The sequence below is a fragment of the Hypanus sabinus genome, chromosome 20 (assembly GCF_030144855.1).
Source record: "Hypanus sabinus isolate sHypSab1 chromosome 20, sHypSab1.hap1, whole genome shotgun sequence".
In the NCBI taxonomy this organism is placed as follows: Eukaryota; Metazoa; Chordata; class Chondrichthyes; order Myliobatiformes; family Dasyatidae; genus Hypanus; species Hypanus sabinus.
This window is the reverse complement of record NC_082725.1, coordinates 14,464,419-14,489,357: the sequence shown is the minus strand read 5'-3', so window position 1 is coordinate 14,489,357 and position 24,939 is coordinate 14,464,419. Positions and strand designations below refer to the sequence as shown.

Sequence of the window (24,939 nt, the reverse complement as noted above, 5' to 3'; positions counted from 1 at the left end):
TTCAAAGGTCAAAATAACTTTATTATCAAAGTACATACTGTATATGTCACCGTACACATCCCTGAAATTTGTTTTCTTGTGGGCATACTCAGTAAGTCCACAAAACATTATAGAATCAATGAAAGACTGCGCCCAATGGGGCGGACAGTCAGCCAATGTGAAAAAGATGACAAACTGTGCAAATACAGAAGAAAAAGGAGCAATAAATATTGAGAACGAGAGATGAAATCTATGTTCATGCTGTGAGGTTGGAGATTACTGAGACAGAATATAAGATGCTGTCCCTCCAGTCAGTGTCTAGCCTCAGCCTAGCAGTAGAGGAGGCCATGAACAGACATGTCGTTATGGGAATGGAAATGGAATTAAAATGGTGACCACTGAGAGACCCTGGCTGATGTGGCAGATAGAGCAAAGTGCTAAGTATCCTTAACATCACCTTGCATCTATACTTGTGAATGTGAGTGCGAGGTGCCCGAGAAAATACATGGCGACTTTAATGGTAGAGTTAAAGGATGGTTAAATTGATTGTCATATTTCAAATAATCAGATTGATGTGTTTGATGTTTAGCCTGGCAATCAAGAAGTCTAGGGAGGTAACAATTTTCTGATGAAGCATTTCCAACTTGAGGCATTCTATCTGTTTCTCTTCCCACAGATGCTGCCTGACCTGCTGTATATTTTCTGTTTGTTGTTCTAGATTTCCAAAGTTCACTGGAAATTTATTGTATGTTATGTATACGTTGCCATTTACTACCTTGAGATTCATTTTCTTGCAGGCATTCACAGCAGAACAAAATAGTATCGTGAAAACTGCACACGAAAGAAGTGCAGAAGACAAACTGTGTAAATACAAAACAAAACAAAATAAGTAAATAATATCGAAAACGTAAGTTGTAGAGTCCTTGAAAGTGAGCCTGTAGGTTGTGGAATCAGTTCAGAGTTGGGAGGATTGGAGCTGTAGTGATTGAAGGCATCTACACCAGTTCAGAAACCTGGTGGCTGAAGGGTAATAACTATTCCTGAACCTGGTGGTGTGGGATTTAAGGCTCCTGTACCTCCTTCCCAATGGCAGCAGTGACAAGGGAGCATGGTGGGGGCTTGATGGATGCTGATTTCCTGCAGCAGCACTCCTTATAGATGTGCTTACTGGTAGGGAGGGCTTTATCTTTGAAGGACTGGGCTATATCCACTACTTTTTGCAGGCTTTTCCATTCAAGGGTGTTAGTGTTTCCATACCAGGTTGTGATGCAACCAGTCAGAATACTCTCCACCACACATCTATAGGAGTTTGTCGAAGTGTTAGATGACATGTCAAATCTTCACAAATTTCTAAGAAAGTAGAGGTGCTGCCCTGCCTTCTGTGTTAACAGTCCATCAAAGGAAATGTCATTGGGTGTCATTGTACACCAGTCATTGAAGGTGGGCATGCAGGTACAGCAGGCGGTGAAAAAGGCAAATGGTATATTGGCATTCATAGCAAAAGGATTTGAGTACAGGAGCAGGGAGGTTCTACTGCAGTTGTACAAGGCCTTGGTGAGACCACACCTAGAATATTGTGTGCAGTTTTGGTCCCCTAATCTGAGGAAAGACATTCTTGCCATAGAGGGAGTACAGAGAAGGTTCACCAGATTGATTCCTGGGATGGCAGGACTTTCATATGAAGAAAGACTGGATCGACTAGGCTTATTCTCACTGGAATTTAGAAGATTGAGGGGGATCTTATTGAGACGTATAAAATTCTAAAGTGATTGGACAGGCTAGATGCAGGAAGATTGTTTCCGATGTTGGGGAAGTCTGGAACGAGGGGTCACAGTTTAAGGATAAAGGGGAAGCCTTTTAGGACTGAGATGAGGAAAAACTTCTTCCACAGAGGGTAGTGAATCTGTGGAATTCTCTGCCACAGGAAACAGTTGAGGCCAGTTCATTGGCTATATTTAAGAGGAAGTTAGATATGGCCCTTGTGCCTAAAGGGATAGGGGTTATGGAGAGAAAGCAGGTACAGGGTTCTGAGTTGGATGATCAGCCATGATCATACTGAATGGTGGTGCAGGCTCGAAGGGCCGAATGGCCTACTCCTGCACCTATTTTCTATGTTTCTATGTAAGTCCTCCCCATCCTTGAGCACATTTACATGGAACGCTGCCACAACAAAGTAACATCCATTATCAAAGTCCCCCACCATGCAGGCCATGTTCTCTTCTCACTACTAACATGGGCAAGAGGTACAGGGGGCCCACAACCACCAGGATCAGGTACAGTTATTGCCCTACAGTCAGCAGGCTCCTGAACTGGTGTGGATAACTTCAACCACCACTACTCCTAACCGATCCTGTTAGGACCTACAGACTCACTTTCACCGACTCTTTACAGCTCTCAATATTATTTTTTATTTGCACAATTTGTCTTCCTTTGCACATTTGTTGTTTGTCGGTCTTTGTTTATTTATAGCTTTTTATAAATTCAATTGTATTTCTTTTTTTTCCCTGTAAATATCTGTGAGATAGTGAATCTCAGGGTTGTATATGGTAACATATATGCACTTTAATAATAAATTGGCTTTCAACTTTGAAAGTCAGAAGGTGTGTATATATATATATATATATATATATGTGTGTGTCTGTGCGGGTAGGCCTGGAAATTGTCCCTTCTATAGTGATGATAAAATAAATAATTGTATAAGGCAGGAAGACATTGGAAATGTACGTGTATTGGTACCTCGAGTAACTGTGAAGATCACATCCAGTGGACCTGTTGGAATTCTTTGAAGAAATATCAAGCAAGGTAGACAAAGGAGAGTCAATAAATTTTGTTTACTTGATGTTTTAGAAGGACTTTTACAAGGCGCCGCACATGAGGCTACTTAACACGACAGGAGCTCATGGTGTTGCAGGAAAGATACTTGCATGGACAGAAGATTGCTTCCTGCCTGTCAGCCAAACTGTGGGAATAACGAGGGCCCTTTCAGATTGGCTGCCAGTTAATAGTGATGTTAACTAACAGGAGTCAATATTGAGACTGCTTCTTTTCACATTGTATGTCAATGATTTGGATGACGGAATTGATGTCTTTGTGGTCAAGTTTTCAGATAATACAAAGATAGGTTGAGGAGCAGGTAGTGTAGAGAAAACAAGGACTTGGACATTTTGGGAGAATGGCAAAGAAACAACAGATGGAATATGGTGTAAGGAAGTGTATGGTCATGCTCGTTGGTAGAAGGTATAATGATGTAGACTATTTTCTAAATGGAGAGAAAATTCAAAAATCCAAGGTGTAAATCAACTTGAAAGTCCTTCTGCAGGATTCCCTTAAGGTTAACTTGCAGGTTGAAACAGTTGTAAGGAAGTCAAATGCAATGCTAGCATTTATTTTGAGTGAGTTAGTATATAAGAGCAAGGATGCAATGCCAAGGCATGATAAGACATTGGTTAGACTGTACGTGGAGTATTGTGAGCAGTTTATGTAGGAAATTATGTGCTGGCTTTGGAGAGGGTCTGGAGGAGGTTCATGAGGATGATTCTGGAAATCAAAGGGTTAATGTATGAGGTGCATATGATGGCTTTGGGCCTGTACTTGCTGGAGCTTAGAAGAAGGTGGGGAGGGGGGAATTTCATTGAAACCTATAGAATATTGAAAGCCCTAGATACAGGGGACTGTACTGGCTCCCTTCTGCTTACCCTGCATACCTTGGCCTTTAGATTCAACACTGAGTCATGTCATCTGCAGAATTTCTCTGATGATTCAACAATCGCTTGGTGTGTAAGGGGAGAATGAAAGGATGAATACAGGGCCTGGGTGAAGGACTTTGCCAAATGGTGCAAGCTGAATCACCTGCAGCTCAACATCAGTAAGGCAAAGGAGATGGTGATGGACTTCAGGAAAACTAAGCCTGCACTGCTCCTGGTTACTATAGATGGAGAGGACTTAAATGTACTGAGGACTTGGAAGTACCTGGGAGTGCAACTGGTTGACACTCGAGAGGAGCACAAACACGGAGGCCATGTACAAGAAGGGCCAAAGTCACCTCTACTTCCTATGAAGATTGAGGTCTTTTGGAGTATGCAGGCCTCTCCTTCACATGTTCTACCAGTCTGGTGTCACCAGTTCAATCTTCTGTGCGGTGGTGTGCTGGGGCAATGGCACCAACACAGGTGATGCCAAAAGGCTCAATAAACTGATTAGAAAGTTAAACTGGACACACTGGAGGCTGTGGCAGAACAAAGGAGCCTGTGGAAAATCCTGACAATTCTGGAAAATGTCTCTTACCCTCTGCACGCCACCTTGCTGAACAGAGGAGCACTTTTAGTTCGACTAAGACAACTCTGCCGCTACAAAGAGCGCTATATGAGGTCATTCTTACCCTGGCCATGAGGCTCTATAACGAGTCAACCTATAGCTGGGGAAGTGATGCCCCTCCTGTTGGGCTGCTTGAGTTAGTTTTTTTTTAATTCTTTCTTACTTCTCTTGTAATATTTGTATGTCTGTGTACTTGTAATGCTACTGTGGCACTGTAATTTCCTTTGGGATCAATTAAGTATTTATTTATCTGTCTAGAGTGGATATGGAGAGGATATAATGTGTGAGTCTAGGACCAAAAGGCACACATCAGTATAGAGGGATGTGGAGATGAGGAGGGATCTCTTTGGCCAGAGGGTGGTGAATCTGTGGAATTTATTGACACGGGGAAGCTGTGGAGGCCCAAATCATTGAGTAAATTTGAAGTTGGTGGGTTTTTATTTGCCAGGGCAAACCAGGAGAATGAGGTTGTAAACGTTAATAAATTCACCACAATGGAACAGTAGAGCAGACTTGATGGGCAAATAGCCTAATTCACCTCCTATCTCTTGTGGTTTTATGATCCTTTGGATCTTTGAAAACATCCTCTCAGACTATATTTATACTTTTGCCAAAAAGGATGGCATGAAATTCAGTTTCCCTTCCAGTAATTTCTCCCCACTCCCACTTCTCTCCATTTCCCATTCTCGGTTCCCCTCTCACCCTTGCTTTTCTCCTGAACTGTGTATCACCTCCCTCTTGTCCAGCTCTGCCTTCCCTTTCTCTCACAGTCCACTGTCCTCCCCTATCAGATTCCTTTTCCTTCATCCCTTCACCTCTTCCACCAATTTTTTTCTGTCCCCTTTCTTTCCAGTCCCGATGAAGGGTCTCGGTCCAAAATACCAGCTGTTTGTTCCTCTACATAGATGCTGTCTGAACTGTTGAGTTCCTCCAACGTGTGTGCTGCTCAAGATTTCCAGTATCTGCAAAATCTCTTGCATGATCTCTGATCATGTACTATATTGTATTCAGTTCTCCTGTGAAACTATAGGACAGGTTCATTGTTTGAGAAGCAAGTGCAGATGAAATAGCACAGAATATTAATGAAAGATGACAGGGTAGAGGGAAAATCCATAAAGAAGCAGGATTTAAAAATAAATTCAGTCCTTGTGGAGACTGTTGTAAGCAAAAGCTAAACTGAATTTCTGAGCAGCTTCATGTGTTGGACACCTTGTGCAGGCTGATTTCATAAATAAGATAAAGACAATGCACACTTTTTGTAGCTGCCCAAGGCCAATAGAGAGGAATTTGTGATTAATTTGGTTTCATTATTTCATTTTATTCTACTACATTTAAAAAAAGAAGTGGGTGATCAGTGGACAGGAGAAAGGTAACATGTCTCTGCTTGCCATGGGTGAGTGCAGCCCACCCAGCCTTGGGGGCGGCAGCACCCTCCAGCACAAGTTGTCCTGCTTGAGTGGCACCCCCTCCACCATCTGAATCGCTGATTCCATCGACCACCAACTAACCACGGTTGAGTATGTCCCACGCATGGAGTACGGCGGCACGGTAGCGAAGTGTCACGCTTTGCAGCGCAAGCTCTAAGATTGGGGTTCAGTTCCCACTGCTGCCCATAAGGAGTTTGTACATCCTCCCAGTGTCTACCTGGGATTCCTGTCTGTAAGGAGTTTGAATTGAATTGATTTCTTTTCTTACACATACATAAGGAGTAAAAATATTTACATTATGTCTCCGTCTGAATGTACAATGTCCAAATTATAGTAGTTTGTAATAAGTAGTATGTACAGAAAGGTATACAACAGTACAGTCAATATAGCTCAGAAATACAGTTGTGTCAGCAGGAGTTAATCAGTCTGATGGCCTGATGGAAGAAGCTGTCCTGGAGCCTGTTGGCCCTGCCTTAAATGCTGCCGTAACCTTTCTGGATGGTAGCAGCTGGCACAGTTTGTGGTTGGGGTGACTCAGGTCCTCAGTGATCCTCCCTGTGACCGAGTGGTTTTCCTCCAGGACCTCTAGTTTCCTCCCACATTTCCAAAGACATATGGTCAGGGTTAGTAAGTTGTGGGCATGTGACTATGTTGCCAGAAGCATTGTGACACCCGTGGGCTGCCCATGGCACATCTCGGACTGTGTTGGTTGTTGATGCCAACAACACGGATCACTGTGTGTTTCGACGTGCACGTGACAAATAAAGTTAACCTCTTCATTAAAAAGTATGTCAAGTATTTTCAAAAAAGATTTTACGTTAAATGTGATCAGACACAGTGGTTAACCTTCATCTTTGTGTACAACATACAGGTTTCCCCCACTACCTGAAGGTAGAGCATTCCTATGAAACAGTTTGTAAGCCGAAATGTCGTAAATTGAAGAAGCAATTACCATTAATTTATACGGAAAATTTTTTGAGCGTTCCCAGACCCAAAAAATAACCTACCAAATCAAAGCAAATAACACATAAAACCCAAAATAACACAAACATATAGTAAAAGCAGGAATGATATGATAAGTATACAGGTGGCCCCCACTTTTTTAAACGTTTACTTTATGACAACTCGCTGTTACGAAAGACTTACATTAGTACCTGTTTTTGCTAACCAAAGAGGATTTTCACTTCTACAAACAAAAGACGCCGGCTTTATACGTGTGTTTACCCCGAGAAAGACTACAATGACAGTGAAGTCTTGTGTAGGCAGTTGTTTGCATATGCATGTACGTGCTTACACATGTGCGTACGTATGCATGTACGTGGTGATTTTTTTTTTCTTTCCAAATCGATTTTGGCTCACTATCTTCCCAAGTTTGATAAGTGAAACTACACCATACCCACAATATTTCTACTTTATGTAGGGTGTATATTTATCATATTATTCCTGCTTTTACTATATGTTAGTGTTATTTTAGGTTTTATGTGTTATTTGTTTTGATTTGGTAGGTTATTTTTTTGGGTCTGGGAACTCTCAAAAGTTTTTCCCATATAAATTAATGGTAATTACTTCTTCAATTTATGACATTTCGGATAACAAATGGTTTCATAGGAATGCTGTACCTTTGGATTGCAGGGGAAACCTGTACAGCCTATATAAAATAGAAATATTGAATGTACGGTGTAGTTTCACTTATCAAAATCAGGAAGACAGTGAGCCAAAATCAATGTGGAGAGAAAAAATCGGCATGTAAATGCAAGCACATATACACGCCTATGCACGTACACGCATGCGTGCACAACTGCCCGCACAAGGCTTCACGGTCATGGTAGTCTTTCTCAGGGTAACACACGCATCTTTTTTTCGTAAAAGCGAAAACCCTCTTTGGCTAGCGAAAACAGGCACTAATGTAGGTCTTTCGTAACAGTGAGCTGTCGTAAAGCGAATGTTCAAACAGCGGGGGGCCATCACCTGTACACTGTAGTTCCATAACTGCACTACTCCACATGAACTCTGTCAGCAGAAGAGACAGGAGTTACCTGCAGTTTCTACTCCAATTCACCTATCAGCCTGCTTCGGAAACGCATTGCCGCTCCTTCACTGTCACTGCATCTAAACTCTAGAAATCTTTACCTGGGAGCATCACCAGAGTATTTTGCCGCACTTCTGAAGTTCTCATCACATTGACAGCGAGCTGATTATCTGTGCTGCACTTTACTACACGCTGTTTGATTTTTTTTTATTGAGATACAGCACGGAATCCCTTCGAGCCACCACTGCCCAGCAACCCCTGATTTGACCCCAGCCTAATCATGGGACAATTTTAACAATGATCAATTAACCTACTGACTGGTATGTCTTTGAACTGTGGGAGGAAATCGGAGCGCCCGGAGGAAACCCACACGGTCGTGAGGAGGATGTACAAGCTCCTTGCAAGCAGCAGTGGAATTGAACACAGGTCACCAGTACTGTAAAGCGTTGTGATAATCACACAACCGTGCCATCCTGATAAAGTTATTTGTTGTATAATATTCAGATCCATGTTCTGTGTTTGATGTGAATTGGAGGAACGTTGTTTGGTTGTATATATGTACAGTCAGATGACAATAAACTTGAACTTAAAGCAGGAGGCTGAGCATTGCCATTTCACGAGAGATCACAGATGACATTGATAAGGTTGACCTTGTTTGCAGTGATCATGTAAAGAAAACATATTTTAAACACAGGTACTCCAGGGCAATTGCACTCAATATAACAGAAAGGTGTTGGTCAAGTGACCATGAGCCGAGCTCAGACAAACACTTGAAATCCTGCTCATCTATTACAGTGTTCACAAACTGTGAATAAATGTATCAGGAATAAGGTTTTAAACAGCACTGACAGGATAGCCAAGGGAAAGTACAGACATCAGGAAGTTGTATTGAAGCATAGATTAGGTTTTGGCTAGAAAGTGTAGCTCAAAATTCAAAGTAAATTTATTATCAAAGTTCATATATGTCACCATATGCAACCCTGAGATTAATTTTCTTGCTGGCATACGCAATAAGTCCAAAACCATACTAGAATCAATGAAAAACCACACAAATAGGGAGGGCAGTGTACAAAAGACAACAAACTCCAAAAACAAAAAAGAAAGAAATAATAAACAAACACATCAAAATCATGGTAATGTTATAAAGTTGAGTAACAAAAATTTTGAGAAAATTAATCTGAAAATGCCAGAAATGTTCTGCAGGTCAGCCGAAGTTTTTGGTTCAAGAAAGAATTAATCGTCTTGTAAAGTGTTGCCGATGTGTTGGTGGACATCCAGGGAATGAACAAGTAGGAGGCTGTTCCTCACTGTGACAGTGATAATAAGCATCATGATAAGACCATGAGACAGAGGAGCAGAATTGGGCCATTCAGCCCATCGAGTCTGTTCCACCAGTTAATCATGGCTGGTTTATTTTTCATCTCAACCCATTCGCCAGTTTTCTCCAAATAAACTTTGATGCCCTTTCTAATCAAGAACCCATTAATTTCCATTTTATGTATACCCAATGACTTGTCCTTCACAGGATTCACCACCCTCTGACTTTATATTCTGAGCTGTGTCCTCTGGTCTTCAACATCCCCACCCCCACAGGATACATCCTCTCCATGTTTACTCTATCTAGTCCTTTCAATGTTTTCTAGGTGATGGAAGGACAATAATGAGCTAGTTTTTGAATAAGAAAACAAGAACAAAAGATCAAGAGGAGCTATTTCCCATACCAGTTATTGAGGAAAAAAATGGAAGGAGTGAATGTTGGAATTTGTTAACACCACTGAATCTGCAAAATGTCATATTGATAGGTCAAGTGCTTTTAAATAATAATAACATTTATAGAGAACTTTTCATGCAAACAATGTAGTTCAAAGTGGTTTACATTAAAGCGGAGCTGAATTTCACTGGAGCAGTGTAGGAGGCTAAAGAGAAAGCTTGGCATTTGTTCTCCCCAGTACACATGAAACACTGTCATAGGAAAGCAGCATCCAGCATCTGAGATCCTCACCACCCAGGCCATGCCCTGTTGTCACCGCTGCCATCAGTTCAAAGGTACAAGAGCCTCAGGACTCACACCACCAGGTTTGAGCACAGTTATTATCACTCAGCCATCAGGCTCTTGAACAAAAGGTGATAGCCGCGCTCAGCTATTGAGATGCTCCCATGACAAATGATCTCACTTGAAGGACTCTTTAGCTTGTTATTTCCTGCTCTCATTATTTATTGCTATTTATTTATATTTGCATTTGCATAGTTGTCTTCTACGCTGTACTTGCTTTTTCATCGATCCTGTTTACAGTCTCTATTCTAAGGATTTGCTGAGAATGCCCACAGGAAAAAGGAAAAGGGTTGTAAGTGGTGATGTGTTTGTACTCTGATATAAATTTTACTTTGAACTTTGTAGAGGAACAGAGTGACCAGCTAATGAATTGAGATACACAGAATATCAGGTTTCACCTGGAAGGAACTGCTGGTACCCTGAGCAGCGGGAAGGGAGAAGGTGAAGGGCAAGTTTTGCATCTTCTATGGCAAGTAGGAGAGCAGGAATTTTGATAACAGATGGGTAGCCCAGAATACTATGAGTTTATCTCAGAGCAGAACTTCCCAACATTTTTTATGCCATGGACCAATACAAATAGCCAAGGGGTCCATGGACCCAGGTAAGGGACTCCTGTCTTAGGAATATGTTTAAAGGTCAGCATAGTATTGTGGGCTGAAGGGCTGCAGGGTTCTGTTCAATTACATTGAGTAGTGTGGATTCAGTCATGCAAATTATCTGTTAACAGGGAGATGGGTGAAGCTAGTTAAAAGGAGCACAGAACTTGCAACATTGCCTCGACGTGAAACACCGACCATCCTCAGATGTTACTGGGTCCACGAAGCTCCTCCTGCAGTTTGATTCTTTTGTCATAGAGCACCACAGCCCAGAAACAGGCAATTCGGCCCATCTGTCCATGCTAGTCTGCTCTTCTGCCCAGTCCCATCTACTTGCACCCAGATCATAGTCCTCCATTCCTCTCTCTGCCTTCTATGTACCCCCCAAACTTCTTTTAAATGTTACAAATGAATTTGCATCTATCACTTCCACTAGTAGATCATACCATATTTTTCACCACCTTCTGAGTGAAGAAGTATTCCCCCCCTCACAGATTTCCCTTAAATATTTCTCCTTTCAACCTAAACCAATGACCTGTGGTTCTATTCTCACCCAACCCGAGGCAAAAAGCCTACAAACGTTCATGCTATCTAGAGCCCTCATAATTTTGAAGACCTCTATAAGACCTCCCACCATTCTCCTGTGCTCTATGAATAAAGTCCTAATCTATTCAACCTTTTCCTATAACTCAGGTGATATATCCATTGACCTAAATTGATTTTGATGTTTACAAGGCAGAAGAGTGTAGACCTCAGTAGCATTTATCAAACTGCCATTGGCAAGTTGGAGCAACTCGTCTTCCTGCCTGTTTCAAAACACTGGGCCCTATTTGGGTGCTTTGAATGTTTTGACTTGGAAAACAGAAACAGGAAATTTACCCTATGGAGATTTATTTTTAAAACAAAAGCTTGTACTCTAAAGAAATGCTTCTGGAATTATTGGCTGCAGTGGCAAAAAGCTCCTGTGAAGTTTGTTGGATGATTCTCTTGTAGAGGCAAATAGTTGGCAGAATATTTAGAGGTCACCTGTCAGGTATCGAGAGTAAATGAGAAAACCACAGAACATATATCCCGTGCAAGAGGAGAATTTGTTTCACGAGAAATCGCAGATACTGTTAAAGCAAAAGCTGAAAACTGATGGTCATGCAGTTTCTGCGGAGGGAGAAGTGTTCAGAAATGGAAACGTGCAGAAGTAGAAAGGAGATGAGGTCCTCTAGATAGAGTTTGTGGTTCTAGGATAAAGGCTAAAAAGTAGGATCTCAGAAGTAATAATCTGCTGATTATTACAAGTGAACACTTACTGGTGAGGACAGGAATAGGAAGATAAAACAGATGAACACTTGCATGAAGAGATGATGTAAGAAGAAAGGCTTCATATTTCTAAGCAATTAGGACTACAGTACTGTGCAAAAGTCTTGTGCACCCTAGCTACATGTATGTGCCTAAGACTTTTGCACAGTACTGTAGTAATTTTAGGGATTGCACTGTACTGCTGCAAAAAGAAACACATTTCATAACACATGTGAGTGATGATAAGCCTAATTCTGATGTGGGTCTCCATTGTGGACTGAGAGTGGGAGGGTGGCAAGGAGAGGGGATTCATGGTTGGGAAAAGGGGGAGAGAGCAGGAAGCACCAGAGAGACATTGAGTAATATCAATAAACCAATTGTTTAGAATCAAATTACTTTTGCCCTAGGCATTCTAGTTATATGTGCCTAAGACTTTTGCACTGTACGGTATTTCTTGTGGAGATAAGAACTCATGTCAGATGCATTGCTCTTCAACAGAAGCACCTCCCAAATTTCAAAGATGTTCTGGTTGGTAGGTGAGTTTGGCTACAGTGTGGGTTAGGTGAGTGATGGAAGATGGGGCAGGTGTTGATGGTCATGGGAGAGGTAACAAGAAAGAAATGAGGGTATAGGATTGATGGGTTGCTCAGGAAACCAGCAGACACTCAACAGGTTGAATTGACTCAGCCTATGTTGTATGGAAATACGAGGTGTAAAGTTAGGAGAATGTTGAAAACTCAACATTGCATGACAGAACTGTATGCAGAATATCTCCAGAAACTGGAACAGTAGAAATTTACTTATTTATTTTATTTATGGAAATACAAAGCAGCACTTCAACCCCTGATTTAACCCTCGCCTAATCACAGGACAATTTACAATGACCAATTAACCTACCAGCCAGTTGGTCTGTGGACTGTGGGAGGAAACCCATGCAGTACAGACTCCTTACAGATAGTGGAGGGAATCGAACCTGGGTCACTGGTACTATAAAACGTTATGCTAACCACTATGCTACCATGCCACCCCCCAAATATATGTCACTAAAGGGGTCATTCAGTCCTTTGTTTCCATGTCAACCAAGAAAATATTATTGATATTAACTCCTCCTCCAGCTTGTATTCCTTGGCTTTGAACGTTAGTGCAATTTGGTTTAACCAGGCAATTCCTAAACAGTTCAAAGTTCAAAGTAAATGTATTATCAAAGTATGTATGCAGTATGCAATCCTGAGATGGCACTGGGGCCAAATAGCCTCTTTCAATCTCCTCTCATTTAGGAAAATAACCATTTTAATATGATGCTTAATTTGTGACAGATGTTCCTCAGAATTCCGAATTTCATCTGATGACCATGTGCTAAGACATGCCATGAATGTTATTTACTTCAAAGATATTTGGACAGGTACATGGAGAGGAAAGGATCAGAGAGACGTGGGCGTATGGGACTAGCGTAGATGGAAATCTGGGTCGGCATGAGCCAGATGGGCCAAAGGTCCGTGCTCCAACCAAATTTATGACAATTTAGCAGCAATGTCTTATTCTGCCCACTTTTTTGATGCCACATTCGCATTCGGGAGCTTCGATTTATTTACTGAGATACCGTGTGGAATAGACCCTCCTGGCTCTTTGGGTTCTGCTCCCCCGGCAATCTCCTAATTTAATCCTAGCCTAATCACGGGACAATTCACAATGACCATTTAACCTTTAGTCTGTGGGAGGAAACAGAAGCAACTGAAGAAAACCCACGTGGTCACGGGGAGAACGTACAGACTCTTTACAGGCAGCGGTGGGAATTGAACCCTGGTCGCCTGTACATACTGTAAACCGTTGTGCTATTCCCCTACCGCCATGTAGCAGGAATCGTTTTTGGGAGTGCAGACAAGTGAAAAAAAAATGACAAATTACTCAGAAGAAAATGCAGAGTGCATGTGTGCATCTTCAATATGTGATCCCAGCAGGCAGGATACCTGGTGGGGAATTCAGGTTGGAAAATGAGCAGTTTAGTGCTGTGATTCAACATATGTTGTTTACTTCAATATTAGTATCAGTGTATCACGAAGGGCTTGCTGCACCTCTCCATCTCCTGAGGATTTGTGATTTAATTACATCCATTGATAGTTAACTCTGTACAACCAAGCGGAAATATGTTCAAAGTGTGCAGAGAAATTGAGTTATCTTTTATTTAACGTCCTTTGTCATTTTTGAGGACTGGAAAATATATCCATTAAATTACTGCTTTTTCACGTTTGTTTTAACTTAATTGACTTAAACATTGCACTTGAACTTTCACACATACATGTCAAGCAAAAATTAAATATGATATGTAAGGACCTTTAAAACCAGAGATGAGTGGGCAGTATCGTAGAAATCTCCTCTATTTTATTTGAGGACTGTTGTCTTTAAAAGTAATGATCCATCAGGCATGGACGTTGTAGTATCAGGTAATGTGGCAAATCAATATTTGCTGATGATACAAGCATTGTTGGTTGAATCTCAGATGGAGACAAGAGACAAGAGAGGAGTAAGATATGCCAACTAGTGGAGTAGTGTCACAGCAACAACATTGCACTCAATGTCAGTGTAACGTTCTCCTTCGGGTGTAACGAAACGCCGAATTTAACGTCCGGATAAACCACAGCCAATGCAAACCAGATTGCAGTAAGATTAACCATTTACTGTTCACTCTTCACATTAACATATGGTGAAAACTGTTGATAAAACAATACAAGATTGATACAGTATTTGTTCCTTCCTTAATATCACATTTCAAGTGTAAATACTTGCAAAGGTGACTATAACTACATTACACTAAGGTGCAGTATACAGGGAGAGTTTACCTGCTCCATTGACTACTTTAAATACACTTCCATGCAAACTATCCGCGACTCTTTAACTAACGAAAGCATAAACATTATCTACCGTCGTTACCTCTAACAGGATCACTATTAACATCTTAGTTCAATATATCGATTATCTATTAACTTACAGCGTTGCTCTCACTGTGATTTCTCATGCCTGCAAAACTGCTTGTGCTCAGGTGAGCCTCGTGGAAAGCCCCCACCCTCGCGCTAATTTCAAACCGGTGTTTTCCCACAAGACGCGGCGAAACCGGATGTGACGTCATCGCATGGCGATATATTTTACATGCAATGAATACACTTTAAACACTTCTAATTCTAACTAGAAAATACTGTTGAATGAATTACTAAGCGAAAATATTATAAACTAAATAACTGTCGTAAAGACAGCACACTCCCCGCTTGACCTTCGTAAGGTCACAATGAGCAGAGTACAAAACTTAGTCTCTTAATCAGTCATTGGGTAGAAGTAGAATAACTTCTGTAACTGGCCCTTGGTAAATTTTCACATCGCCTTGGTCGGTAGTCTTCAATTCGATCTTCCTGACATGTCCATCCCCGCTAGGGAATGTAACAGTGATTCTGGCCATTGGCCAGCTGTTGCGGGTGGCTTGCTTGTCCCTGAGCAGGACTAAGTCTTCAACTTGAAGATTCCTTCGGGGTTCTGTCCACTTTTGTCTCTGTTGCAACAAAGGTAGATATTTTTGTCTCCAGCGAGGCCAGAACTGATTTGCCAGAGCCTGGACTTGTCTCCATTGCTTTTTGTCTGAAAAGTCTCCTGGTGGCGGAGGTGCTCCTGCCTTCTGCGTAAGGAGCGTTGATGGCGAAAGTATAAAGGGGTTTTCTGGGTCAGAAGACACAGGTAGGAATGATTGTGCGTTTATAATGGCTGTGACCTCTGCCATTAGGGTGCACAGTACCTCGTGGGCCAATCGGGTGCGTTGCTGTATCTCAGGTTTCCTTTTCCAGGTTTTCCGTAAGGACGTGAACCGTTTGACTGCCTGCTCTTTGTTATCTGGTGAGCACTGGCGTGGTTCTCTGATTGGCAATGGGGCAACCCCATTATTTGCTTCATCTCTGAAGACCTTGGTGTCTTTGGGTTTTAAAGAAATGGTATCTTGAGCTGATTGTGCAAGTTTGTTTCCGTGCTCGGTTTGAACGAAAACTGACTGACCTAGCGTCTCGTCGGTTACTTTACGCTTGGTAATGTCTTGTTGTGCTTCTTTAGGGTACACCTCAGTGAGGCAGATCTCGGAACAAGAACGGCTTGACTGAGTTTGACCGCAAACTTCTGTACAGTTCGAGCTGACAATTGTTGTCCTGGAGTGAACCTCTCCCTCCCCGCCGTCCTGTTGTGGGGGTGAAGGAGCGTTGTCGGTTCTTTCATTCTTGACTTCATCACGGAGCCGTGAGGGTAAATTTCCTTCCTCGTATGGATGTGATGCAATCGTGACTCTCTGAGGCTCCTCGTAGCTGGGGAAGTTATCGAATACGTATGGAGAGGGGAGACGAGCCTGCCTGTCTATTTGATATTGTACATAGTCGCTTGTGCGTTCCAGTCTGGTCCTTTCTAAAGTAGATCTTACTTCGGTCAAATCACGCGACCCTTCAGCTTGTTCTATGTACTTTGCTTCCGCCATGGCAGCTTCTTCTTCTCTTTCTAGCTGCAGCACTTGCAACTCTGTCGATATTTTTGCCATTTCCAACTGGGTTTCGGCTTCTCTTGCGGCCTCTTCTCTTTGTCTGGCAGCCTCTTCGGCTTCTCTGGCGGCCCTTTCTTTCTGGATTTCGGCTTCTCTGGCAGCCTCTTCTCTTTGTCTGGCGGCCCTTTCGGCTTCTCTGGCGGCCCTTTCTTTCTGGATTTCGGCTTCTCTGGTGGCCAGTTTCATTTTCAAAACTGCTTCTTGTCTGGCGTAACGCAGTAGCACCTTGGCGGCTTCTGCCTTGGTTCTTGCCTGTGCGGACTTACTTGATGTCGTTCTACTGCCCTTGTCGCTGGGCGCCATCGACTTGATCCCGGATCGAGCTGACATTGCAGCACTTGGAACACCTGATAACGCCCGGGTGGGCTTACTTGATGTCGGTCTACTGCCCTTGTCGCTGGGCGGCGTCGACTTGATGCTGGATTGAGCTGACATTGCAGCACTTGAAACACCTGATAATGCCGCTTTTTCACTGTCACGTTCTCCTTCGGGTGTAACGAAACGCCGAATTTAACGTCCGGATAAACCACAGCCAATGCAAACCAGATTGCAGTAAGATTAACCATTTACTGTTCACTCTTCACATTAACATATGGTGAAAACTGTTGATAAAACAATACAAGATTGATACAGTATTTGTTCCTTCCTTAATATCACATTTCAAGTGTAAATACTTGCAAAGGTGACTATAACTACATTACACTAAGGTGCAGTATACAGGGAGAGTTTACCTGCTCCATTGACTACTTTAAATACACTTCCATGCAAACTATCCGCGACTCTTTAACTAACGAAAGCATAAACATTATCTACCGTCGTTACCTCTAACAGGATCACTATTAACATCTTAGTTCAATATATCGATTATCTATTAACTTACAGCGTTGCTCTCACTGTGATTTCTCATGCCTGCAAAACTGCTTCTGCTCGGGTGAGCCTCGTGGAAAGCCCCCACCCTCGCGCTAATTTCAAACCGGTGTTTTCCCACAAGACGCGGCGAAACCGGATGTGACGTCATCGCATGGCGATATATTTTACATGCAATGAATACACTTTAAACACTTCTAATTCTAACTAGAAAATACTGTTGAATGAATTACTAAGCGAAAATATTATAAACTAAATAACTGTCGTAAAGACAGCACAGTCAGTAAGACAAAAGAGCTGATTGTGGACTTCAGGAAAGGTGAGACGAGGGAACACATACGGTACTAATCCTCATAGAGGGATCAGAAGTGGAGAGAGTGAGCAGTTTCAAGTTCCTGGGTGTCAAAATCACTGAGGATCTAACCTAGTCCCAATATATCGATGCAGTTATAAAGAAGGCAAGACAGCGCCTATACTTCATTAGGAGTTTGAAGAGATTAGGCACATCAACAAGAACACTCAGAAACTTCTATAGATGTACCCTAGAGAGCATTCTGACAGGCTGCATCACTGTCTGGTATGGGGGAGGGGGTGGGGACTACTGCACGGGACTGAAAGAATCTGCAGAGGGTCGTGAATTTAATTGGCTCTATCTTGGGTACTAGCCTACAAAGTACCCAGGACATCTTCAAGGAGCGGTGTCTCAGAAAGGCAGCGTCCATTATCAAGGACCTCCAGCACCCAGGGCATGCCCTTTTCTCACTGTTGCCATCAGGTAGGAGGGACAGAGGCCTGAAGGCACACACTCAGTGATTCAGGAACAGCTTCTTCCCCTCTGCCATTCAAGTTCTGAATGGACTTTGAAGCTTTGGACACTACCTCAATTTTTTTAATACACAGTATTTCTGTTTTTGCACATTTTTAATAGTTTATTCAATATACATAATTGATTTACTTGTTTATTTATTATTATGTTTTATTCTATTTATTATTTCTCTCTCTCCCCCTCTCCCTCCCTCAGATTATGTATTGCATTGAACTGCTGTTGCTAAGTTAACAAATTACATGTCACGTGCCGGTGACGATAAACCAGGTTCTGATTCTGAGAGTGAGGGGCAACCTGTTAGTATTGTAAATTGCGAGAGGCAAAGATTGAGGAGTACTATTTTCCTCCCCAGGATGGAGGTGTCAACAACTAGAGTTTAAGGTGAGAGAGAGGGACTTTAAAGGAGGTTTATGAGGCAATTTTTTTTTACACAGAGAGTGGCAGGTGCCTGGTGTTAGAGTGCATTCTATTCTGGTGTTTAGGTACGTGGCAAATATGAACTTCCACAGCAACCAATCTTCAGACATGGACGTGGATTGTAGATTGAATTTAAAATGCAGCCCTGAACAATAATTTTCATGGAGCTGTGGGCTGGAGTTGATTGCAAACCGGACAATGATGATTAACATTCATTTTGGGCATCTGGCATGTGGGTGCGAAGAAGGATGCGTGTGAAAACTATCTGTAATTCAAAGGAAGCATTGCAGACACATCGTAACTGTAGAATTGCCCTGCTGTTACATTTGAATTTTAGCATATAAAAATGTCATATAATATTGGGCTGGAAGGCCTCTTCCTCCAAGAGTGTCTCAGTTTGTTGAATAAAAAACTCTGTATCCACGAGTTTCAGTGTCTCTCAGTGACTTTGTTCACATTACAACATCCGGAATGAGCTGCCGGTAGAGAAGCAGTTACAATGGCAGCTTTTGAGAGGCCTTTAGATTGGCACACGTGCAGGCAGGGTATTGAAGGATATGGAACGGATGGGGTTAGTTTAAATTTGTGTCATAGTTAGCACAGGAACGTATGGCCTGGCCCTGCTCTGTACTAGGTATATTAAATTACCGGTAATAGTGGGAAACAAGCAGAAAAGGGGAAAGGTGATCAAGTGGAAATATCAAAGCAATAAAATTGTACAGGACTGAAATGGGGCCCATTGCCCATTAATACTAATCCCACTTGCCCACACCACACCTGGCCGATTTAAGTGCATATTGTGTATTTAATATTTAAGTAATGTTTGAATAATCCTGTTTATATGTTATTTGATTAAGCATTCTTATTCATTTAAATTATTCATTATGGATCATATGTAAAAATATGTAAAAAAAAAAGCTTTTAAAACTTTGTCCTCTCTCCGTAAATCTATGCCCTATTGTTTTTGATACTCCTATCATGGGCAAAAGATTATGGCTACCTATCCTGCTTTTCCCTCTTATTAAACTCAGTGGCCACTTTATTAGTACACCCCTATATCTATTCGTTAATGCAAATAGCTAATCAGCCAATCATATGGCAGCAACATGATCTAAGTGACTTTGACCAAGGAATGATTGTTGGTGCCAGATGGAGAGGTTTGAGTATCTGAAAAATTGCTGATCGCCTGGGATTTTCATGCACAACAGTCTCTAGAGTTTAGAGAGAATGGTGAGAGAAACAAAAAACATCCAGTGAGTGGCAATTCTGTTGGCAAAAATTCCTTGTTGATGAGGAATGTTAAAGGGGAATCGCCAGAGTAGTTCAAGCAACAGGAGTAGCTCAAATAACCACACATTACAACAGTGGTGTGCAGAAGAGCATCTCTGAATGCACAACACATCGAAACTTGAACTGGATGGTCTACAACAGCAGAAGACCACAAACGTACACTCAGTGGCCACTTCATTAGGTACAGGAGGTATCGAATAAAGTGGCCACTGAATGTATGTACCTTCACCCAGTCACACCTGAGTCTCCTTCTACTCAAGCAAAGCAAACCCAGCCTGTCCAATATTTCCCCATAAATAAAGTAATTGATTTTTTTCGCTTTACTTACATTTCCAGAATTTTCTGTTTTTGCACTGATACCTTAGACATCAATGTCAATTAAATTATTTAATTGAGTGAAAATGCAAAATTATAACATTTTCATTTTGAAGTCTGCATTGCAACATATTTGCCAATAAAACTACAATCAGCATTCCTGATGAAGGGTCTCGGCCCGAAACATTGGCTACTCTTTTCACGCGGATGCTGCCTGACCTGCTGAGTCCTTCCAGCATTGTGTACATAAACTACAATCAGTGCCTCAAGTTTCTGACAGTATAGTTTTGAGGGAAGACTTAATTATTTATGCAAATAGAATCTCTCTACCTCCCTGCTTGACTTTTGTTTCCATCATTGTGTTTATGAAGTTTTAGAGAGAGTGCAGAGGAGTTGCTGCCAGCTTTAGAGAGCATGTCTGCAGAGGAAAAGTTGAGCGACTAGGGTTTTTCTCTTTGGAGTGAAGGAGGATGAGAGGTGACTTGATGGAGATGTACAAGATGATAAGCATAAATATGGTGGGCATCCAGTGTAGGAGCCACATATCTATTTCATGTCCGTTGGAGCCACGTATCAATTCTCTGTACTGTATTTTGCAGCGATTTATTATGGTAATCTATCACATGGGGTGGGCCGTGATAGAAGCAAATGAATATAGTTACATATTCATGTTTGTGGTTAGCTAGTTGGTTAGGCTACATCCACTCTAGACTTGATAATTGATAGGTGTCCACATTATGCGTTTTTAAAAATATCTCCGTCCACATTGAAATGGATATTTCAGCGAATCTCCTCCTGCTGTGCATGCACAAGACACATCTACCGAAATCAAGCGACATGTTTGGTGTTGAATCCCACTGTGAAAGTGTGCGTTTGTGTAGTTACAGACTAGAAAAACTCAAACGACGGGCAGCTGTTGACTCTCGCGCAGGAGGACTTAAAAGTTAAAAAAAACAAATACTGAAGCGTATGGAGGCAACTGACAGGGAGTTCACGGATAGAATGACCTGGCTGACTATGAACATTGAAAAACTGACTAACTCTGTTGCATTAATAAAACACCTTGTTAAATGTGTAAAACATGTCTGCATCAGTGTTATCTTGTATTTCTATACGATGTTACATTAGGCTGTTACACATCTATTGTCAGAGAAGTAGTTGCATAAATAGGTAAACCACCTTCATACAAGCAAGGACAGAAAACGGCAAAGTGAGTATACTTATTTATTCACTGAGTTATGGGTGAAAGTATTTGGTGAGCACGTTTCTAACTCTTCTGGCTTCAGTCTCATTTCCGTCTGTTCTGAAATTGTTAGGTTGCGTTCAAGAAAACAATGAAATGGCGCACTGCCGCCTGACAGCGTTTTCAAAAGTCTCCGGTTACCCCGTCCACACTGATCTGCCCAAGCGGCATTTTCAAAAATACCCACCCTGGAAAGCGTTTCTGAAAAGCTGCGGTTTCGGGGGATGAAAATGCTGTTTTAGTGTGGACCGAGGGTAAAAACAAAGAGAAAAAGCTTTGGTTACGGATTTATCCGGTGTAGTGTGGACGCAGCCTTAATCTAGTTGAGAGGGGGTAAGGTGTGGGGTGTTTTTTTTTGTTACGCTAAATTAGCTCAACCCGCTATTCAGTTGCTAATTGGGAATTTGTTGGAATGCTAACTGGAATGTTTAAATGCATATAGAATGCTAATTCAAATATCACATAATTGCACCAGTTTGAATGCTAAGATTGCTATATCGCTAATTTAGTTTAGTTAGTTTTTTATCACTATAAGCCATTCATCTTTGCTGGTTTCGTAATAAAGGATCAAAGTTTTTTCAACTTTGGATTTAAGTTATTTTGGAATCACATCATATAGTGTCGATCTCCTAGCTTAATCTCTCAACAGCTTTGGTCTTTTAATGTAACCGCAACACCAAGGGTGGAAATGGCTAATACAAGAAGGCATAATTTTAAGGTGATCGGAGAAAATTACACGGGCCATGTCAAAGCTAGTTTTGTTGCAGAGAGAGAGCGTGTGACATGTTGCCTGGGAGATGGTAGAGGCAGATACATTAGGGACATTTAAGAAACTATTTGATGGCACATGGATGATATAAAATTGGATTGCTATGTAGGAGGGAGGGTTAGGTTGATCTTGGAGTAGGTTAAAAGACTGGCATGAAACTGTGGGTGGAGGGGCCTGTGCGATGCTGTACTGTTCTGTGTTCTTCATCAGCATCAGGTTTATTATCACTGATATAAGTCATGAAAGTTGTTGTTTTCTGGCAGCAGTATAATGCACGACATTGAAAGATATCCAGTAAGTTACAGCCAAAAATAAACAGTGCAAAAGAAGAATAGTGAGGTAATGTTTGTAGGTTCAGGAAACTTTCAGGAATCTGAAGGCAAAGGGATTCCTAAAATGTTGAGTATTCGTCTTCAGCCTCCTGTGCCTGTTGTGCCTCCTCATCCCTCCCCCAGTGGTAGTAATGAGAAGAGGGTATGTCCTGAATGGTGACGGTGATTAATAATGATACAGCCTTATTGAGGCATAGCTGTTTGAGGACGTCCTCAGTGACGAGGAGGGTCTGATGGAGCTATATGAGCTCTGCCGTCTCTATAGACACTTGTGCATTGGAGCCTTCAAATCAGGCGATTGATACCACCAGTCAGAATGCGTTTGCAACCCTTGCACACTGTGATGCATCAATGAGTTGGATCCAGGAGAAATCCTCTGTGAAGGTGCACCCACTTCTTTGATGTTATATACCACGATATTAAGTGGTTTGCTGAACAAATTATTGTCTGATAACGCTCTTGTGGGACCTGCAAATTTATTGAAGGTACCATTTTGATAGAACATGCTTTTCGAAATTTTGCCAGATTTAGTGTTTCTAGTCCAGAGAACTATTGCAACTCTCCAGACAATAATCTGGAAGTGTGGATCTCCTACTAAATTTCTATTCCATTAACTAAACCTCTCACTGACGCCCTCCAACCAATCTGCCCATCACCCCATAAGAAACTTGTGCTGGCATCTCTCTAGATATGGGCATCCTCTTTATCAGTAAGACAACGTGCACCAAATGCTTGTCAAATTTAAGGAGGTCAGGCCCCTGATGATTGATGATGCAATTGCCCAAACTATGGATCCCAAGTTGCAATGTTTACCAAGGTTCTGTGGAATAGAGGTGAGACTTAAAAATGTACTATCTCCTGGAGAGAGTGCTGGATCAAGCTTTCCTTATCGTTCACCTTTCCATGCATCATTATGTGAAAACTGGTTGCTTCCTGTCTCTTGAGTAAGTGGTCTGTTTTACTTTGTGTTTTCCTCTCTGACGTAGGGTCGAATTTGCAGAAAAGTGGGGAAGACAAAGAAAGCCTTCACTCGCAAAGAAGCCGAGGCGACATTTAAAAGTTTGGTGAAGACGCACGAGAAGTACGGCTGGGTTACTCCCCCCGTGTCCGATGGCTGAGCCGCTGAACTCCCAAAGTTTTCAAACCCGAAAAACACTTCCACCCTCTCAGTGCTGTTTACGATCCATTCTTTCTATTTCAGCTTCAACTAGACATGGCAACGCAAAGGAAACATTTACTGTATTTATGAAAAGAGATGTTTACGGATAAAAGCCTGAAGGGAATTTGTTTTTTTTTGGGGGGTGGGGAGGGGTGGGGGGGAGGGGGGTAATGACCTGCTTGTTGCTGGAATTGAGTTCTTCTGAATTTGGTTTTCTTCTGCATCAGGTTTGCATCATTTTGCCCATTCTACTACGCTGTAGTTTGCTTCTCTCCATGCTAATGATAAACAGATGACATCATGTATTTCATTCCTCACCATTCTACTAATTTAAATTTAAATGAAGCAGTTAATATTTAATACCCAGGCGGCAAGCATAGGTTGACATTTTGCTGTGCGGTTTTTTCACAGGTCAGTTGTCAATGCAACTTGAAGATCGTAATTTGTGTGGAGCTGTGCTCTATTGTGCTAAAATTTAAAATTCTGTCTTGTAGCTGGCTATTGATCACTGAAAGTGAACTGTTTTAACTTCAAGTCCAGTGAAACGAAAGAAGAAGGTTTAACATGTTTCAGCATCTTTGCTGATTGGCACCCCTATACATTATTTATGAAAGCAGTCTTTAGCAGGGCTAGTCGCACCTGTCATTCAAACCAACATCTCATAGGGTTAATGTGCCAATGTGGTTAATAATGTCACAGTTAATAGTAGAATTGTACATCAAATGTGTGTGGGAGTAAGGAAAGCAACATGCTCATGATAGATTGTAGAGGAGTAGATTTTAAGACACTGCAGAGATACGATTCCAATTCCTGCATTAACTCAATGTCTTAAACGATTCCGATGTTTCAATTCCTACTATATCTGCATGTTTAAGGAATAAGTGGTTGCTAGTTTGCTGAAAGAATGTTGCTGTCATTCGTTCTGTGTCAAGAGCTATTACATTTTGTCAAGTGGTAATTGCATTTGTGTCTTTCTGTTTAATTTATTTGTGGTTTGCCAAATGCAAAACCTTTTGAGCATGTGACGGGTATTCTGACTGAAGGGGGAAAACAAATCTTTGAGATAACCAAGTTTGATAGAAGTGTAGTGAGGGGTCAATCGCACTTATGTACAGTTCTTTAGTGACCAAGTATTTGGAGCGGCATGTAAAAGGCAGAGAAAGAAAGAAGAATGGGTGAAAATATCATATTGGATAGAAAATAAATGCTCTTTTTAACCTGCTCCAGTGTAAGTAATTTTTCATTCTCTTGTATTTTTAGTCATATTTTAAACTACGTTCAGTGGCCACTTTATTAGATACCTCCTGTACCTAATAGAGTGGCCGCTGAGTGTATGTTCATGGCCTTAGACCAGAATTAGGCTATTCAGCCCATCAAGTCTGCTCCACCATTCCATCACGGCTGATCCCAGATCCCACACCTGCCTTCTTGCCATATCCTTCGATGCCCTGATCAACAATCAAATTCTGCCT

The 24,939-nt window shown here is 41.7% G+C and overlaps 2 protein-coding genes across 2 annotated transcripts in view; one reads left to right on the top strand and one right to left on the bottom strand.

Annotated features, from left to right (window-relative positions):
- Positions 1-24,705, top strand: part of ube2ql1 (ubiquitin-conjugating enzyme E2Q family-like 1) — a 36,800-nt gene extending 12,095 nt beyond the window's left edge. Inside the window, exon 2 of the mRNA XM_059945133.1 lies at positions 23,295-24,705. Within this exon, the coding sequence (XP_059801116.1) occupies positions 23,295-23,426 (132 nt within the window). The 3' untranslated portion in view covers positions 23,427-24,705. The remainder of the gene's footprint in view (positions 1-23,294) is intronic.
- LOC132378654 (uncharacterized) lies at positions 14,409-17,176 on the bottom strand. Its single transcript, XM_059945766.1, has 2 exons — positions 17,130-17,176; positions 14,409-16,851 (listed from the first exon to the last, which is right to left on the bottom strand). Exon 2 carries the CDS (start codon positions 16,682-16,684, stop codon positions 14,999-15,001), a length of 1,686 nt encoding a protein of 561 aa, XP_059801749.1. The 5' UTR covers positions 16,685-16,851; positions 17,130-17,176; the 3' UTR covers positions 14,409-14,998.
- Positions 24,706-24,939: the final 234 nt, after the last annotated feature.